Here is a 20,483-nt window from a genome sequence, read left to right as displayed (position 1 = left end):
AGATAATTCCCTACATTAACAGTACCACTTTGAAAAGTGCACAAAATTCAACTAACATAAAAATACTTGGTATTCCTGTTTTTATTTAAACAAACATATCTGTGAAGTACTTCTGTAAATGTTTTAAAAGTAGAAGAATCGTATTAGTGCCAAACATATTAAGTATATATAAAAGTACAGAGAACCTTTAATACCTACAAAGTATTTAATAACATTTGGCTCTTAAGGACAAAACAAGTATAAGAATAATATTCCAAAACAACCCACTCTAACCATGTCAAACATGCAATTTCTTTCTCCAAAACAATTTTCATTATGGTTAATACAGAATTCCAAATTAATGCAAACTATGGAATATCTTTTTTAAAGGTGATAATTTAAAATTTTATTCTAAACCCAACAACTCTGTTACACTGTCACAATGTTATAAAGTTTTGGTTGGCTACTTTACCTGGGCTCCTTCTCCATGGTATAAGCAATTCACCACATTATCTAATAAGTTGATATCCAGTTTTTGGCTGAAATCAAGCAGCTGACGAGCTGCATGGTCTGCTAACATTGTCATAATTGCTGGCATAGATTACTGAAAATAAAGAAAAAAATTGAAGCTGCCTATCAAGTTTTGGTATTATCAAAAACTTCCTACAAGTTATTTTACTTCAACCATGTTATTACAAATATTTTAATGAATACTTTAGAGACTTTAATTACAAAAAACTGAGATAGTAAAAGCAAGTAACAAAAGCTGAAATTACTTAGCTATTTGATAATTACATAAATTATTATGGTCCATTCAACTTTTCTAGTGTTTAGTTTATACACCAGGAAGACTTTCCTATTCTACTAACATTTATAAAGTACGCTAACCTATTATTTAAACGCATCCACTATTAGGATTTTATGGTCCTAAAACGTGATACAGTTCAGTATCTTGATGTCAAAACTTTTTAAGCAAGTAGGATTAAGTTCAAGTGAATGTGATTTTCTTTTCTTCCCAAGTAGGGTCTTCTGAATAACTCACTAAAAGCTCACTTCACATTATCTTAACTTTATAAAAATAATGCTATAAAGACAGAATGGGCCGAGCGTGGTGGCTCACACATGTAATCCCAGCACTTTGGGAGGCCGAGGTGGGCGAATCACTTGAGGTCAGGAGTTCCAGACCAGCCTGGCCAACATGGCAAAACCCCGTCTCTACTAAAAATACAAAAATCAGCCAGGCATGGAGGCGGGCACCTGTAATCCCAGCTACTTGGGAAGCTGAGGCAGGAGAACTGCTTGAACCCAGGAGACGGAGTTTGCAGTAAGCCGAGATGCGCCACCACACTCTAGCCTGGGCAAGAGAATGAGACTCCATCTCAAAAACAAACAAACAAAGACAGAATGATGTTAAAAATTAAAATGTGGATATACAGTAATTCCTATTGTCTACAGCAATGGTTAGCAGGAACCACAAGTCTAACATATCTTGGTATAAATGCCCTTAGCCTCTACAGAAATAACTTAATCTTCTACACTCAAACCATTCAAATTGTTTCAACCCTCAATGAATTGGGGGATTGAAATTACAGCTACAAACATATTTACTGAATATATGATCTAGGAAAAAAAAACTTTATGGGCAATATGCCTAACAAGATTTTTTAAATTCCAGGTATTCATTGGCAAGGTAAAAGCTGTAAAAGCTTGCCCATTCCCAAATAAAAAAGAATTCTAACAGAAAAATGAGCTACTTAGCCTAAATATGTACTGGTTAAAACCTACTAGTTCATATGCAATGCTATCCTTTTAAGAGGATTCTACTCTAAGATGCTGGCACACATCCACTTTTTTGTTGCCCAGAATTATAAAATATATCTTTCCTCTGTTTTTCTTCAAAGCCAATGCCACTCAAACCTAACTGGTTAAATCAGTAGTCCTTAACCTTTTTTGGGGTCTAAGATGCCTGAGACTCTTGAGGAACCAACAGCTCTAACCCAGTTTTTAAAAACTCACGATTTTGTATACAATTATAGAGGATTCAGGACATCCTGAAAGCCATCCATGGCACTCCCAGTTTAGTGTATTTAGAACTAACAAGGTCAGATCTCCACTTCTTCCCATTTTAGGAACTTTCGTGGACCAGAAAATGAGTAGCTAATTTCTTTACATTATATTTAGACAAACTAGCTTGGCAGGGCGGAAAAAAAGTCATTAATTCCTGGCTATTTTATAACAGCTTAAAAATGTCCATAACAATAATGGCAGCAAATTCAATTTTAATGCAAATGTCTTATTTAAATATAACGTCTGTTACAACAGATTAGAACTCCAAAAGATGAGTCACCTATGATTGATATGATGTAAAAATAATGTAAAACTCAAGAAATTAGGAGTTCAAGAATTGGTCCATTATTGACAAAACTGATGAGACTTCAAAACGTTTCGTAGTAGGCATTAAACAAACGTTTTTAAACAGCAGAATACTTGTTACACACCACAAAAAAACCTTAAGATCGAAATACTGAGAGGAAATATATATTCCACAAATGAATGTGTAAACTCTCCTCCACCTTCAAGTACCATAAAATTTAAAAGATCAGAACAATCTTATTTGAGGCTTAAAAGCAATGTCCACAAAGCACCAAGATCCATGTATCAAAAGTTTTCAAATATTTCGGTTAAATATTGAACAAACTTTTCACCTATTTACTACCATAGTTGAATGCCAAAACAAAAAAGGATTAAGAAAATGACTCTTACAAGTTTCACTTTCAAATACACTGTTCTTATAAAATTCTCCGAACTAGACTGATGTGACAAACGAGATTTAGAATAGAAGGATTTAAATACAGTAGTTTGCCATCCTTAGAACTAGCGGCTATCTTCGAAATCACCTACCTATTCCTGAACTGTACATAGTACAGAAATGGCGGCTTTGTGGTCAATGCCAAGCACATTTAGTCCCCCAAATCAAACCGCTTCCAAAACATTCTTTCCACTAACAGCAGTGTCCCACACTTAAGATATACAATCAGACAGCAAACAAGCCATAGTGGGAGAGGTGTAACCACGAACGCTCATTCCCATTGGGCTCTTCAATCCTAAAATCCACTCACTGGATAACATACACTAGGGATTATCCAGCTTAATGGATAATGTGACTCTACAAGTGACCCCCAATGCCAATTCCTAAACAAAACCCAGAAAATCATAACCGTTGCTTAATAACTTCACACTTGGTGAAAAACAAGTCGCTACAAGGCGAAAGACTGCTCCTTAGGTTGTGTGGGCAATCGCCCGCTTCATTCAGGAAAAACACACCTCATTAGGGCCCGCCCTCCCCTCGCTTCCCACCCGAACCGATTTGCAGCCCTTCTAACTATAGCACACAGGAGCACGCACTCACCCCGCCCTTACTCGGAGGAGGCATTTAGACCAGGCGCCTTAAGTTCACCGCCCCTTTCTCTATGCAGCATGGCCTCGGCGTGATCAGAGGAGGTCCGGGCTGAGCCAGTACTGAATGCTTCCTCTACTACACCACTTCCTCCCACCCAACCCAAACTCACAGACATCGGAATGAAGGAGAATCAGGGCATCCTCCACTGTACAAGGCCAACAGTAAATGGTTTAACCAACTTATCACACTCAAACCCCTGAAAAGGAACTACAAGACGGAATCCCATGTGCAGGCCCCTGAAAAATTGATCTTTCCTACTTCACATGCCACTCTGCAAAACCGGAGAGCTTTCGAGTTTCCTTGCTGGAGGAACAGGGAGTCGGCAGCCCCTCCCTCCCCCATCCCAAGCTCTCCACCGAGGGGGCCACGTGATGCAGGCGGACGTTTCAATGCTGCTGCACTAAATATTTCTGGAAACTTCCACTCCTAATAATTTACAGAGATGTTCCTGAAATCACCCCAACTTCTCCCCAGCCCCAGGGGCTGGGGAACCCCTTCCACCCCGCGCGGGGCCCCGCTTCACTATCACGCTCCTCGCCTTCCTCCACCGCCACCCGCACACGCGAATGACCCAGCAAGCGCTCCCCTCCCGAGGCCGCCTCCCCGCCTCCATCCCCCAGCGGCAAAAGCGGCTCCATTCAATCGCAGGCTCCGCTGTGGGCCCGCCGCGCCCCCGGCCCGCCCGCCGCCTCCCGGGCTCGCTTCCCGCGGCCGCCGCCGCCGCCGCGCCCCACGCCGGCCTCCTCCCGCCCGCCCGGCCGCGCCGCCGCCCGACCCTCGGCCCCGAAGACACAGTCGACTTACCCAGAGATTGAACCAACTGCTCCTTCCTTCCTTGTTGGGGGATTAGGGCGAGGGAAGGTGGGGAGGGGGGGAGAGGGGACGAATCAAGGTGGGTTTCACAGTTTTCCCACCTCAAAAAAGGAAATTAAAAAAACGGACAGGAAAAGGGCAAAAAGAGCTCAATAATATTTACTATTTCAGGGACGCTTCCCCCAACACACACACACACACACACACACCCGCCCCCCCCCAAAAAAGGGGAATTAATCTGGGGAATAAATGCTCCCGCCCGGCTGGGGAGTGAGGGAAGGGGGAGGGAACGGGGTCAAGTCCCAAAGATTCAGCCCCAGGGGGACCCTCCAGCCACAGGCAGCAGCAGAAGCGGCAGGAGTAGGGGGTGTAGAGTCCACACGGCCGGGGAGACGCTCTGCTGCCAGTTGCAGTCCGACTCCCCCCTACCAAAACACGGCTCCCTCTCTCACGCGGCTCCGGCGCTGGCCCCCCCCCCCCACAAGGCTCGCCTAAACTTTCCCCCCTTCTCTTGTTCCTCAGCGACTGGTGGTTCCCCCCTCCCCCTCTGGGTGGTTGCACGGACTGCAGCAGCAAAGACTGGAACAGGCACCGCCGCCGGGGCTGTAGCTACTGTTGCTCTTGCTGATGCTGTAGCTCCCGCTGCTCCTGCCGCGGCCGCTGCAGCCGCTTCTCCCCCTCCTCCTAGTGCCTCAAACTCGGAACCGGTTGAAACCGGTTCAGACTGGGAGATTCCATCTCGGTTGAGTTTTCAGCCCATGGCGCCGCGGAGCGTTTGGAACCTGGGCCTCCGCCCCCAGCCCGCCCTCCTATTGGTCAGTTCCAGCTACAGCCGCGCCATGAGCCTATCTCTCATTGGCCCGAGCGCCAGTCAATCCCACCTCACGGCTCCACACGAGCCCGCCGCTTCGGCCCCCCACCTCTTTTCAGCAGCGATTTGCCCGCAGAGTGGGGGAGGGGAAGTGGGGAGGGTCGAAAGGCAAGAGGAGAGGGGTGGAGGAGGAGGAGGTGGGACGAAGAGCCGGGATGAGTAGAAAAGAGAGCGAAGGAAAGCCGCGTGGAGGATTCGTTCGAACGAGCTGTCAATCAAGCGCAGCCCGCCCTCGAGCTCTCGACTTCCCTTCCCCCTGCGGCCCTCTCCCTCCCGGTGCCTAGTTCGCAGGCCCGGCCTTTCTCGCCCGCTCATTGGCTGGGCCTCTTCGGTGACGGAGAGGGTGGGGCGCAGCTCGTGAGCTGGTGGCGGCGCGAGTTTGATCGGGGCGCGCGCGGCAGCGTTCTCTTTGCTTCCCCCGGACTCGGCCGGCCCGCCCCCACCGGCTCCCGCCAACCTGCGGGGGCCTGAGCCCGCGGGAATCAGGATCCGCCCTTCGGATGGGGGCTGCATTCGGAAAAGGGAGGGCACACCCAGTTTTGAACTCTGGGAGGGGTGGAGAAAAGAGGGAAAAGAACGCTTCCGAGGCCAATTTTAGGCCCCAGACCTCTCTAATCCATTTTAGAGGCCTGGTTTTGGGGCCAGGTAGCTGAGAGAGGGGTTGGGGTGAGGCGCAGGGCGTGCATTCTTGGCGCCTCGTGATCTTCTCAGGGTGTCGGAAAAGATATCGAAATACTTCTTGGGAAAGTCTCCTTAAAATTTCAACTCTGTCTCTCCAGGCTGGAATTTGGCTGCTTCAACAAGCAACCTTTCCTGAAAACCAAAACATTGTAATCCCAAGTGATTGGTTTGACAGCGCATGTTTTGGCTGGCTGAGCTTGCATGCCAACTGCGTCCCACCTGGTGCCCTTGATCTGCAACACTCAGATTTTCCTTTTACCCTAGCCGCACTTCACGTACTAAATCATCATCAAATAGTATTTTCTGTGAAAGTCACATGCACGTTGCCTTTCACGTGGTTGCCTCTCGTTTGTTCCCAAGCGTCCTCCAAATCAGCTTTACAGATTGTTCTTTGCTTAAGAGCAAATAGCCCACCAAAATTTACTAGGCCCTTTGTGCCACCAAGAGGTAGATAAATGATTTATTGAATTAATAACAATTTTCTTTAGCAAATGTTCATCCACGATGGACTATGGCTAACCTCAAAGCACCACTTATTCTAACTCCCCCTCCAATAAAGAAAAACGCAACAACTCAATGTTTAGATGTACCAGAATTATTTTGGATGATTTTCAGACCTAAGTTTTTATTCATTACATAAATGAATAATATCAAGCCATTTTATATACATATATACATACATATATAATGTACTATGTATGATATATGATGTGCAGTGGGCCCTCTGTATCCTGGGTTCCCCATCCTCAGTTTCAACCAACCCTGGGTGGAAAACATTAAAAAACAACAACAACAATAAAAATAATACAAAATAAAACGCAATGCAATATATTTACATAGCATTTACATTGTATAAGGCATTATAAGCAATGTAGAGATGATTTAAAGTTTACATCGTATAAGGTATTATAAGCAATCTAGAGATGAAAGTGTAACGGGAAGTTTACAAATACAGTATATGCAAATACAGTAAATCCTCACTTAACATGGTCATGGAGAGGATCTTGGAAACTGCGACTTTAAACACAAGGATAGGCCAGGCATGGTGGTTCATGCCTTTAATCCCAGCACTTTGGGAGGCCAAGGCGGGCAGATCACTTGAGGTCAGGAGTTCGAGACCAGCCTGGCCACATGGTGAAACCCCTTTCTACTGAAGATACAAAAATTAACCTGGCGTGGTTGTGGGCACTTGTAATCCCAGCTACTCGGGAGGCTAAGGGGGGAGAATGGCTGGAACTCGGGAGGCTAAGGGGGGAGAATGGCTGGAACCCGGGAGGCAGAGGCTGCAGTGAGCGGAGATCACACTACTGCAGTCCAGCCTGGGCAACAGAACGGGACTCGTTCTCAAAACAAACAAACAACAATTAAAAAAACCTACAAGGACATATAACAAAATCAATTTTACCATAGGCCTGTAATCCCAGCATTTTGGGAGGCAAAGGTGGGAGGATCACTTGAGCCCAGAAGTTCAAGACCAGCCTGGGCAACATGGCAAAACCTGGTCTCTACCAAAAATACAATAATTAGCTGGGCATGGTGGCATGCGCCTGTAGTCCCAACTACTCGGGAGGCTGAGGTGAAAGGATCACTTGAGCCTGAGAGGTTGAAGCTGCATGAGCTGTGAAGATGCCATCATGCGACTGTACACTCCAGCCTGGGTGACAGAGTGAGACACTGTCTCAAAAAAAATTACCAATCTAACTCTGACAAAAGTGTGATTGTGTATGATGCTAAAACAGGGTGAGAGAGAAAGGATCTTTTTTTTTTTTTTTTTTTTTGGAAAAAGTATCTCACTGTGTCTCTCCCAGGCTGAAAGGATCCTCCCTGACTCAGCCATCTGAGCAGCTGGAACTGTAGATGCATGCCACCATGCCTAGATAGTTTTTTGTAAATAAATATATATATATAAAATATATATTATACATTATAAATATATACATATATGTAATACATATATATGTAAATATATACATATAAATGTAAATATGTGTGTGTGTATATATATATATATATATTTTTTTTTTTTTTTGTAGAAAGGGGTTTTGCCATGTTACCCAGGCTGATCTCAAACTCCTGTAGGCGAGCGATCCTCCTGCCTCAGCCTCCCAAAGTGCTGGGATTATAGGCCTGAGCCACCTTGCCCAGTCAGGATACTCATTTCAAGAAAAAATTGACCTGGGAAGATAAAGTCTGGGTTGCACCCCTATTTCTATCAAGCTCAATTTAGTGTGGAGAATATTTACGGAAAATTATGAGTATTCTGTCTGTGATGTTAAGACCCCAGTGAATAATCTACGTAGAGTCTGTGAAGCCTCAAATCAATCAGGAGCAGAATCAGCAGTTGCCTGCAGGTGAGTTGCTACCTTTTGAGAACATAGTGAAAAAGTAGGTGACAAGGCTGCTAAATCTAGGAGTTACAGTTCGATAGTCTGAGAAATCTGTACAGTTCTTCTATGAGGTGACATTGAACAATGGGTCCCAAGAATCTCTTACTCATGGAGAAATGAGAGAAGTATATCACTTAACTTGGACCATTCTCAGACAGGACAGAGGAAGCTGTAGCTGTTTTGGTTGAAGTACTTCTAGGCCAAAAATAAAAAAAATGAGATAGGGTTATAGGTCTGCTGTAACAGTCAGTTTAGGCTGCTGTAACAAAGTACCATAGTCTGGGTGGCTTAAACAACATTTATTTCTCACAGTACTGGAGGCTGGAAGTCTGAGGCCAGGGCGTCAGCATGGTTTAGGTTCTGGCAAAGGCCCTCTTCGGGGTTGCAGACTGGTGACTTCTTCCTGTACTCTCTTGTGAAGGGGGAAAAAAGGCTAGAGAGCTTTCTGGGGTATCTTATAAGAACGCTAATTTCATTCATGAGGACCCTACCCTCATTATCTACTGACTCCCAAAGGCCTTATCTCCTCATACCATCACATTAGGGTTTAGGATTTCAACATACTGATTTTCAGGGGACACAAATATTCTGTCCGTTGCAATATATAAGAAGCAAAATAGAGTAGGGAAACTAAAGTTGGTATCTGTGGATTGAAAAGATATGCCATTTCTTTCTTGCACAAAAACATCTCATTATGGGCCAGGCATGGTGGTGGCTGATGCCTGTAATACCAGCCTTTGGGAGGCCAAAGCAGGTGGATCACAAGGTCAGGAGATTGAGACCATCCGGGCCAACATGGTGAAACCCCATCTCTACTAAAAATACAAAAATTAGCTGGGCGTGATGGTACATGCCTGTAATCCCAGCTACTCGGGACGCTGAGGCAGGAGAATCGCTTGAACCAGGGAGTCAGAGGATGCAGTGAGCCGAGATCATGCCACTGCACTCCAGCCTGGTGACAGAGTGAGACTCCATCTCAAAATAAATAAATAAATAAAAATAAAATGAGCTGGGCGAGGTGGCTCATGCCTGTAATCCTAGCACTTTGGGAGGCTGAGGCGGGCAGATTACTTGAGGTCAGGAGTTTGAGACCAGCCTGGCCAACATGGCGAAATCCCATCTCTACAAAAATACAAAAAATTAGCCAGACGTGGTGGTGCAGGCCTGGAATACCAGTGCTTTGGGAGACTACTGTGGGAGAATCACTTGAGGCCAGGAGTTCAAGACCAGCCTGGGCAACATAAATGAGAGTTTGGCTCTACAAAACTAAAAAAATTAACCCAGGCATGATGACACATATCTGTGTCTTAGCTACTCAAGAGGCTGAGGCAGGAGGATCCCGTGAGCCCAGGATTCAGGCTACAATGAGCTACGATCGAGCCACTGCACTCCAGCCTGGGCAGCAGAGCAAGACTGTCTTTAAAAAAAAGAAAAATTATATATGGAGTCATGGAAAAATGTGAAAAATAAATGAAAATTAAAAAAAAAAGAAAAATCAGAAAAAAAACAAAAAACCTGTTTTATCAGGTGCTCTGACTAGAAAAAAATGAAGAACCTAGCAAAGTCAGTGAATCTATTTCAGTAGTTCTCAAACTGAGGGCAGTTCCCCAATAAGACATTTAGCAATTAAGTGTTGGCTATCAAAACAACACTGTCAGCTAATGTCAGAATCAGAGCACATTACAGGTAAATCAGAAGGTGAAGTATATCAGAAGTATGATAATGGAAACACTTTTGGTTGTTGCAACTGGTTGGGGAGGGGGTGCCATAGACATCTAGTGGCAGAGGCCAGGAGTGCCATGAAACATCTTGCAATGCACAGGATAGCCCCCTATATCAAAGAATGAGAAGCCCACAATGTCAATATACAGAGATTGAGAAACCCTGATCTACTTATAAATATTTTAAATTATCCTAGCCCAATAAAGGGGAGAAGAGAGAGCGAGAGAAAACGAGTACATGAGCAAGTATACTGTACCTCAACAAGGTCAGTGCTTCTTTTATTTTTATTTTTATATATTTATTTTTGAGGCAGGGGCTCGTTCTGTCACCCAGGCTGGAGTACAGTGGCACAATCACAATTCGCTGAAGCCTCAACCTCCCTGGCTCCAAGTGGTCCTCCTGCTTCAGCCTCCTGAGTAGCTGAGACTACAGGTGTGCATCACTGCACCCAGCTACTTTGTTTTATTTTCTGCAGCAACAGGGTCTCACCATGTTGCTGAGGCTGGTCTCAAACTCCTGAGTTCAAGCAGTCCTCCAGCCTTGGCCTCCCAAAGTGCTGGGATTATAGGCACGAGCCCCAGTGCCCAGCCCTGGGAGATGTTTTAAAATGTATTTTTAGAGCAGAAGAAATTCCTCTCTGAAGAGATCAAATTATCATCATAAGTGCATTAATAGCAAATTCTCAGTACTTCCCCTGCTTTCAGGTGGTATCATGTTTAAACCATTTCAAGCTGGTTTCTGCGTGCTTATTGAGAATGTCAGATCAAACAGCAGATAAACCATAAGCCCAGACAGAAGAGGTGAAGGTAATTATAATAGCTAACATTTACTGAGCACTTATTATGTGCCAGGAAGTTTTCTTTTTTTTTTTTTTTTTTGAGTTGGGGTCTTGCTCTGTCGCCCAGGCTGGAGTGCAGTGGCGCAATCTCAGCTCACTGCAAGTTCCACCTCCTGGGTTCACACCATTCTCCTGCCTCAGCCTCCTGAGTAGCTGGGACTACAGGCACCCGCCACCACGCCTAGCTAATTTTTTGTATTTTTTAGTAGAGACAGGGTTTCACTGCGTTAGCCAGGATGGTCTTGATCTCCTGACCTCGTGATCCACCCACCTCAGCCTCCCAAAATGCTGGGATTAGAGGCATGAGCCACTGTGCCTGGCCTGTGCCGGGAACTTTTCTAAACATGTTATGATATCTATTCATTTAATTTTCACAACAGTCCAATGAGGTGGTCATTATTATTGCCATTTTAAGATGGGGAAATAAATACAGAAAGTTAAGGTATTTGAAAATAAAATGAAAAGAATTCAAGGATATCCCAAAAAATAATTAATAACTTAATTGAATGAATGAAATGTGAAGAAGTTTCCTAGAAGGAATAAACTCTTTTCGTTTTTATTTCTTTCCCTTCCTTTGTATTCGAATATAAATTCCAGAATATTGAGTAAAAGAAAGAAAGACTATCCCCTACTACTTATTCATTTAATATTTATTTAACCATTCTATTGTCTTTTTTTTTTTTTTTTTTTTTTTTTGAGATGGGGGTCTCACTCTGTCGACCAGGCTGGGAATGCTGTGACACAACCGCAGCTCACTGCAGCCTCAACTCCCAGGCTCAAGCAATCCTCCCACCTCAGCCTCCCAAGTAGCTGGGACTGCAGGTGCATGCCATCACACTCAGTTAATTTTTGTATTTTTTGTACAGATAGGGTTTTGCCATGTTGCCCAGACTGGTCTCAAACTCCTGGGCTCAAGGAGTCCCCCCACTTGGGCCTCCCAAAGTGCTGGGATTACAGGCATGAGTCATTGTGCTCAATCCTATTATCTTTACCTAGAGAAATGTAAAAGTAAAACATTTATTTCAATAACCGATATAACATTTGCCCAGGCACTGAAAATTGCCACAGCTCGTGAAATATTTTCTTAAGAGTGGTCTAGCATGATTTGGCAGTACAACTCTTTTTTCATGATGTAACCAGAATCTGAAGATTTTCAAGTGAATAATATTTAAAACACTTTTAATATGAAAAGTGAAATGAAAAATATTACATAAATATATGAGCCATTACAGTCATAATTTCAGCAGTTCTAATCCCCGTAGATGAAAGTGCATGTCATTTAGCTTAAAAAATGTGAAATTATATATACGTACAAAGGATCCCTGACCCTAACTTTGGAAGGTGTGACACAATTTTTCACCTCTATGATGGGGTATAGAAGTAATTTCCATTCAGTAGAAACTGTACTTTGAGTCCCCATACAGTATTCAATAAATTACATGACATATTCAACAGTTTTTTATTTTTATTTTTTTCAGACGCAGTCTCCCTCTGTCGCCCAGGCTGGAGTGCAGTGGCACGATCTTGGCTCACTGAAACCTCCACCTCCCGGGTTCAAGTGACTCTCCTGCCTCAGCCTCCCGAGTAGCTGGAATTACAGGCAAGCGCCATGACTGCCTGGCTAATTTTTGTATTTTTAGTAGAGACGGGGTTTCACCATATTGGTCATGCTGGTCTTGAACTCCTGACCTCGTGATCCACCTGCCTTGGCCTCCCAAAGTGCTGGGATTACAGGCGTTAGCCACCACAGCTGGCCGATATATTCAACACTTTATTATAAAATAGGCTTTGTGTTAGATGATCTTGATCTTGCCCAACTATAGGCTATTGTAAGTGTTCTGAGTGCCTTTACTATAGGCTGGCCTAAGCTATGATGTTCGGTAGGTTATGTGTTTTTTGTTTGTTTGTTTGTTTTTTGAGATGGAGTTTTGCTCTTGTAGTCCAAGCTGGAGTGCAATGGTGGGGTCTTGGCCCACTGCAACCTCCGCCCCCTGGGTTCGAGAAATTCTCCTGCCTCAGCCTCCCAAGTAGCTGGGATTACAGGCACCTGCCACCATGCCCGGCTAATTTTTTGTATTTTTAGTAGAGACAGGTTTTCGCCACTTTGGGCGACTGGTCTCGAACTCCTGACCTCAGGTGATCTGCCCGCCTCAGCCTTCCAAAGTGCTGGGATTATAGATGTGAGCCACCGCGCCCAGCCTGGTTATGTGTGTTAAATACATTTTCGACTTACTTGGTTGGGCATGGTGGCTCACGCCTGTAATCCCTGCATTTTGGGAGGCTGATGTGGGCGGATCACAAGGTCAGGAGTTCGAGACCAGCCTGGCCAACATGGTAAAACCCTGTCTGTACTGAAAATACAAAAATTAGCCAGGCGTGGTGGTGCATGCCTGTAATCCCAGCTACTCAGGAAGCTGAGGCAGGAGAATCGCTTGAAGCACGGAGGCGGAGGTTGCAGTGAGCCGAGATTGCGCCACTACACTCCAGCCTGGGCGACAGAGTGAAACTCCATCTCAAAAAAAAAATAAAATTTTCAGCTCCTAAGTTGAAATGGCTTTATTGGGATGTAATCCATTGTTTAAGTCCAGGAGCATCTGTATAAGTATAAGATCATAATATCCTTCTTTACCAGCTCTTTTTATAATAATTATTCAATTCCATGGGTATGTAAAACATTTTTTGTTTATACATACATTCATTCCTCTTCTCCCTTTTTCTTTTTCTTTTTAATTTTTTTTTTAATACAGAGTCTTATTCTGTCACCCAGGCTGGAGTGCAGTGGCATGATCTTGGCTCACTACAACCTCTGCCTCCTGGGTTCAAGGTCCTGATTCTTGTGCCTTAGCCTCCTGAGTAACTGGGATTACAAGTGCCCACCACCACACCTGGCTAATTTTTGTGTTTTTGGTAGAGATGGGGTTTCGCCATGTTACCCAGGCTGGTCTTGAACTCCTGGCCTCAAGTGATCCACTCATCTCAGCTTCCCAAAGTGCTGGAATTACAGGTGTAAGCCACCATGCCCAGCTTCCCTTTTTCTTTTGACTTTGGGAATATTAAAAAGAAAAAAAGGAGGGCTCTTGGAATTGAAGAAATCAAGGAAAATTCTCTTCTGACTCAACACTTTCCCCCAAAAAACACTGTGAAGGTTGTCAAAGGGGCTTTTTTAAAACTAGGCTCTGAATCTTGGATACTTACTCTTTTCTAGATGGATACAATAATCTGCTGGATATCAAGTAGTAGTTGTTGTTGCTTATAAGAAAACAACTGAATTTACCATTTATCAGTATCTACTACTTGCCAGATGCTATATATATATAAAGAGAGAGAGAGAGAGTCATAAATAACTAAGAAATAGGGCCAAAGTCATTTTAAATTTCTAAATGTTTGAATGTCTAATAAAATTAAAAGTGAGATTTAAAAAATCTTGTGTACAGCCGGGCACAGTGGCTCACACCTGTAATCCCAGCACTTTGGGAGGCCAAGGCAGGTGGATCACGAGGTCAGGAGATTGAGACCATCCTGGCTAACATGGTGAAACCCCGTCTCTACTAAAAGTACAAAAAATTAGCCGGGCGTGGTGGCAGGCGCCTGTAATCCCAGCTACTCGGGAGGCTGAGGCAGGAGAATGGCGTGAACCCGGGAGGCGAAGCTTGCAGTGAGCCGAGATCGCGCCACTGCACTCCAGCCTGGGTGACTGAGTGAGACTCCGTCTCAAAAAACAACAACAACAACAAAAAAGTCTTGTGTACAGTGATATCTTGCTTATGCCATAACACCATGAATCCAGAGAATGTATGATTTTATAAATTTAAACTAAAATATTTTCCTGATTTATCCAGATAAGTATTCCATGACACTTTTTTTTTTTTTTTTTTTTTTTTTTGAGGCAGAGACTCACTCTGTTGCCCAGGCTGGAGTATAATGGCGCGGTCTCGACTCACTGCAACCTCTGCCTCCCAGGTTCAAGCCATTCTCCTGCCCTTAGCCTCCCAGGTAGCTGAGATTACAGGTGTGCGCCACCACGCCTGGCTAGTTTTTATTATTTATTTATTTGTTTTTGAGATGGCGTCTCGCTCTGTTACCCAGGCTGGAGTGCAGTGGTGTGACCTCGGCTCACTGCAAGCTCCACCTCCCGGGTTCAGCCATTTTCCTGCCTCAGCCTCCCGAGTAGCTGGGACTACAGGCGCCCGCCACCACTCCCGGCTAGTTTTTTAGTATTTTTAGTAGAGACAGGGTTTCACTGTGTTAGCTAGGATGGTCTCGATCTCCTGACCTCGTGATCTGCCTGCCTCAGCCTCCCAAAGTGTTGGGATTACAGGCGTGAGCCACCGCGCCCGGCCATGCCCGGCTAGTTTTTGTATTTTTAGTGGAGACAGGGTTTCACCATGTTGGCCAGGCTGGTCTTGAACTCCTGACCTCAGGTGGTCCACCTGCCTTGGCCTCCCAAAGTGCTGGGATTATAGGCATGAGCCACTGGCGCCCGGCCTTTTTGTTTTTTGTTTTTGTTTGTTTGTTTGTTTTGAGACAGTGTCTTGCATTGTCGCTCAGGCTGGAGTGCAGTGGTGCGAACATGGCTCACTGCAGCCTCAACCTCTCTGGGCTCAGGTAATCCTCCCACCTCAGTCTCCCAAGTAGCTGGGACTGCAGGTATGCATCACCATGCCTGGCTAATTTTTGTATTTCTTGTAGAGATGGGGTTTCACTATATTGCCCAGGCTAGTCTCAAACTTCTTCTTGTTAGAAACCATGTTGTCCAGACTGGTCTAGAACTCCTGAGCTCAACCAATCTGTCCACCTCAGCCTCCCAAAGTGGTGGGATTACAGGTAAGAGCCACCATCCCCGGGCTTATGACACTTTTCTTTGCCTACCAAGATCCAGTTCATCGGACCCTTAAAAAAAGTATTTTAATATATTTTAATTATTTTTAAACCTACTCTGAGATTGATGAAGGCTGAAGTATTTGAAAATATTTCATAAGTCTTTCCTACATATACCAAATTATACCAAAGAACACATTGAAAGTAATTTGCCTAATAATTTAACTATAAGTTTTCCGTAGAACCTAAATATAATTGCTAATGCACTGCACAGTCTTTTCTTTCCAGATTGTGTTTACACCATGACAAGCAGCACTTCTTTCTCTTTACAAGATAACAGTAGAATTCCCCAACAAGAGTTTGACAGTGGGCCGGGCGCGGTGGCTCACGCCTGTAATCCCAGCACTTTGAGAGGCCGAGGCAGGCGGATCACGAGGTGTGGAGATCGAGACCATCCTGGCTAACATGGTGAAACCCCAAACCCCGCCTCTGCTAAAAAAAAAAATTGGCCAGGCGTGTTGGCGGGCGCCTGTAGTCCCAGCTACTCGGGAGGCTGAGGCAGGAGAATCGCTTGAACCCGGGAGGTGGAGGTTGTAGTGAACCGAGATCGCGCCACCATACTCCAGCCTGGGTGACAGATAATCCGTCTCAAAAAAAAAAAAAAAAAAGAGTTTGACAGTGAATTTGGGAAAAGGAGAGCACAAAATGAGCACATAAGATGGGTAAGGGCGCATGAAGCTGAGGCTGAGGCAGAATGGCAGCACTGAAACAACTGGGCCACCTCTGCGGCTGGAGGGGCTGTGTAGTTGCAGGCTGGGTGGCTCAGGCTTAGTGGAAGCCATATGCTATCCAGAAGGCTGAGTCAAAACAAGCAGACATGCCTGGCTGAGGAAATAGAAAACAGTGCAGGGTTGGCCTTCAGAGGCAATTAAGTGGGAGACAATTAAGATCACAGACTTAATTACCCAGGTGGTATTTGCATTCCTCCAGGCAGAAGCATCATCGTTGTGATAGACCAGTAGGCTCAACTCAAGGAAGCTATGGAGAAGAACTAAGAAGATTTTATGAATGACACCAGTATAAACAGTTTCAGCCTCCTCCTCCCTTACCGGGATACAAACCTCCCTATCACATGCAAACTTTTCAGATTTCCGATTGAAAATAGAGTGGGCCAGGAGGCCAAGAAACCCATGCTATACACAGATGAGTCCAAAGGTTTAGAGAGCTCCCATCCACTGACTCTTTCTAGCATTTTCAAAATCCAGGATGGTCCGCAATGGCCTGTCTTCTAAGTTCATGCTTCCACTCCATGGCTAGAAAAGACTGGAGGCAAGTCAATGGAGTTCTTCACCCAGTCGTGTACAGTCTTTTCTAGTAGGGTCAGCTCTGATGCTAGAGAAAGATACAAAGAGACAAAAGGTAGTCCTTGAAATAAGTAAGCCTGGGAAAGACCAGCAAGGGGTCGTTGAACGTTTAAATAGCTCTTCATCACCTTTCCATCAAAAGAGTTTACTTGTTCCTAATACCCCACTGAAAATGTAGAAAGTGGCCTGTTGGGGCTTCCAGCTTCCTATTATCCTGTTACAGAGCTCAGCACAGCTATCTGGATGCTCTGGCTGAATCCTCGTCGTGAGAGATGTGAGTGCCCTTCCATGAACTGGAACCAAGAAGGGAAGAACAAGCCTTCCCTTTCCTTTCTGCCATGGTCTTTTCACACTCCAAAGCAGTTCTCTCCAGAGAGGACCCAGAGGACTGTAGGCAGCCCTAAGGCCATCAGGGGCAACTCCTAGAAGAATTATCTTCTGGTCTCTTCCTTTAGGGAAGCAAAACTGAGGATGAAGCCAGTGTTTTTTCTCCCTTATAGTTTTTCTAATAGATGAATGGTGTGGGTAAGAAGAGTGCTTTCAGGCATTTAAGCTTTAGTGGGACTGAAAGATTTGCAAGTGAAAGATACATTGCCAGGTGAGGGTGGGGGTTAGGGGGAAGGGTAGCTAAGGGAGGAAAAGAGGACCACTAAAGGACCCTAAAGGGTCAAAAAGAGAGCTAGTAAGGAAGACAGAGTAAATGGAGCTTCCAAGACAAACTCTGCCTGTCCTGGAATCTAGAGAAAGAAGTAGAATCACATGCAGATCTAAAAAGGCAACCAGCCGGACGTCATAATGAGGTTCTCGGTAGGAGAGCATGAGAGAATTTGCTTTTATTGGCCCCAGCAAACATGAAACCCCCAAGGTCTTATGCATAACGTAACTTCATTGGTTGTTGAAGGCTGCAAGCAAACAACTTATACTGTGGAAATAACTGGCATACAGAAAAACACACAAGATTTACTCAGGGGACAAGAACACCTTTATTTATGCATTCCACATCTATATTTCAAATTCTGCTCCTACAGGGGACATATGACTCTGCAATAACTCCACATGTGGAGAGACAGGTTTGAGCTGTACCAAAAAAAGTGAATTTCACAGGACCAAACAATATTTTTATAAATGCTGCCACATTTTAAAAAAATTGGAGTAGTAAAACGGGACAGAGAAAAATGTTTGGAATCAGAAGATGTGGATTCTCCTCCCAGTTCTGCCCTTATTAGAGCTCTTTGCCATTATGATCAAACTACTAGAAGGTTCCTAAGATCTTTTCTGGCTCAATGATAGTACTTCTGTGTATTCTTTTCTTCTTGAAGATGAAAGCGTATACAGAGAAGTGCAGACATATTTTTTTCACTAGGAATTTTGTGAATGTGAAGCTTAAGGAAGTTTAAGGAAGCATTCTCCATACTAATTGAGTCAATTATTCACTTAAATAATATTTTTTTGAGTCCCACGATGTTTTATGTGCTGTGCTGGGGCTGGGAAGACAATGATTATTTCCATAGGCAGAAAAGGACCAAACAATAACAATGTTTTTTCAATAATTGGATCTACAATAAAGTAATCACACATCGTTTCATAAATTTAATGTTTAGATTTGTTAAAATTTAATTCTTTAAATTTTAAAGTTTTATCCTTAACAACTGGGGGGTTCGTTTAGTTGTACTGTTGGATTTTTTGTTGTTAAATACCTGGGAGTTGTTATTTATTTATTTATTTATTTATTCTTTGAGACAGGGTCTTACTCTGTCTCCCAGCTGGAGTGCAGTAGCGTGATCTTGGCTCACCACATTCTCTGCCTCCTGGGTCCAAGGGATTCTCATGCCTCAGCTTCCCAAGTAGCTGGGATTGCAGGTGTGCACCACCACACCTGGCTAATTTTTTTTTTTTTTTTTTGAGATGGAGTCTTGCTCTGTCTCCCAGGCTGGAGTGCAGTGGTGCCATCTTGGCTCACTGCAGCCTCTGCCCTCAGGGTTCCAGCGATTCTCCTGCCTCAGCCTCCTGAGTAGCTGGGATTACAGGCACATGCCACCACACCCGGCTAATTTTTTTATGTAATTTAGAAATGAGGTTTTGCCATGTTGGACAGGCTGGTCTCGAACACCTGACCTCAGGTGATCCACTTGCCTCGGCCTCCCAAAGTGCTGGGATTACAGGTTTGTGCCACCACACCCAGCCAAATATTTTAATTTTTAGTAGAGACAGGGTCTCACCATGTTGGCCAGGTTGGTCTCGAACTCCTTACCTCAAGTGATCCATCGGCCTTGGCAAGGCTGGTCTCAAACTCTTGACCTCAATTGATCCACCCACCTTGGCCTCCCAAAGTGCTGGGATTACAGGCATGAGCCACCACACCTGGCCTGTTTTTTTTTTTTTTTTTTTGGGTGGTGAGTAGGGGGACAAGGTCTTGCTTGGTCTCCCAGGCTGGAGTGCAGTGGTATGATCATGACACACTGCAGCCTTGACCATCTGGGCTCAAGCCATCTTCCAGCCTCAGCCTCCCAAGTAGCTAGGACCACAAACATGCACCACCACGCCTGGCTAATTTTAAAAATTATGTGTAGAGATGAGGTCTCATCGCATTACCCAGGTTGGTCTTGAACTTCTGAGCTTAAAGGATCTTTCCACCTTGACCTCCCAAAGTGCTGGGATTGCAGGCATGAGCCACCATGCCTAGCCACCAGGGAGTTTTTTCATTGAATAATCTTGAAAGAAGTATTTGAAGAGAGTTCAGAATCACTTGGTTAAAAATATGTATTGATAATCCACTCCGTGCCATGCTCTGTTGTAGGTGGTGAGGATAGGGTAGGAAATAAGTCAGGCAGAGCCCCTGCCCTCCAAGAACTCATACTTTTGGGTCCATTAAAATATGATAATTTTGGCGGGGCATGGTGGCTCATGCCTATAATCCCAGCACTTTGGGAGGCTGAGGCCAGCAGATCACGAGGTCAGGAGTTTGAGACCAGCCTAACCAACATGGTGAAACCCCGTCTCTACTAAAAATACAAAAATTAGCCGGGCGTGGTGGTGTGCACCTGTAATCTCAGCTACTTGGGAGGCTGAGGAGGGAGCATTGCTTGAACCTGGGAGGTGGAGGTTGTGGTGAGCTGAGATCGTGCCATTGCACTCCAGCCTGGGCAATAAGAGGGAAACTCTGTCACAAAAAAAAAAAAAAAAAAAAAAGATAATTTTAAGGCCGGGTGTGGTGGCTCATGCCTGTAATCCCAGCACTTTGGGAGGCTGAGGCGGGAGGATCACAAGGTCAGGAGATTGAGACCATCCTGGCTAACACAGTGAAACCCCATCTCTACTAAAAATACAAAAAATTAGCCAGGTGTGGTGGTGGGCGCCAGTAGTCCCAGCTGCTGGGGAGGCTAAGGCAGGAGAATGGCACGAACCCGGGAGGCGGAGCTTGCAGTAAGCCGAGATTGTGCCACTGCACTCCAGCCTGGGCAACAGAGCAAGACTGTCTCCAAAATAAATAAATAAATAAATAAAACCAGATGCAGTGGTTCATGCCTGTAATCCCAGCACTTTCGGAGGC

General features: G+C 44.6%; 1 protein-coding gene across 16 annotated transcripts in view; it reads right to left on the bottom strand.

The window, feature by feature from the left end:
- XPO1 (exportin 1) overlaps positions 1-5,410 on the bottom strand; it is a 60,656-nt gene extending 55,246 nt beyond the window's left edge. For 2 of the 16 annotated variants that reach the window (XM_054678427.2, XM_054678425.2), the window contains exons 1-2: positions 4,244-5,401; positions 452-583 (exon numbers count right to left, since the gene is read on the bottom strand). In XM_054678427.2, the coding sequence (XP_054534402.1) occupies positions 452-577 (126 nt within the window). In that variant the 5' untranslated portion in view covers positions 578-583; positions 4,244-5,401. Of the gene's footprint in view, positions 1-451; positions 584-1,236; positions 1,358-3,388; positions 4,133-4,243 lie in introns of those variants that run through there. The other 14 variants (XM_054678424.2, XM_063789831.1, XM_063789834.1 and 11 more) reach the window with 14 other exon arrangements.
- Positions 5,411-20,483: the final 15,073 nt, after the last annotated feature.

The sequence above is a fragment of the Pan troglodytes genome, chromosome 12 (assembly GCF_028858775.2).
Source record: "Pan troglodytes isolate AG18354 chromosome 12, NHGRI_mPanTro3-v2.0_pri, whole genome shotgun sequence".
NCBI lineage: Eukaryota > Metazoa > Chordata > Mammalia > Primates > Hominidae > Pan > Pan troglodytes.
The sequence above is the reverse complement of the archived record's forward strand: the minus strand, read 5'-3'. Positions and strand labels throughout refer to the sequence as shown.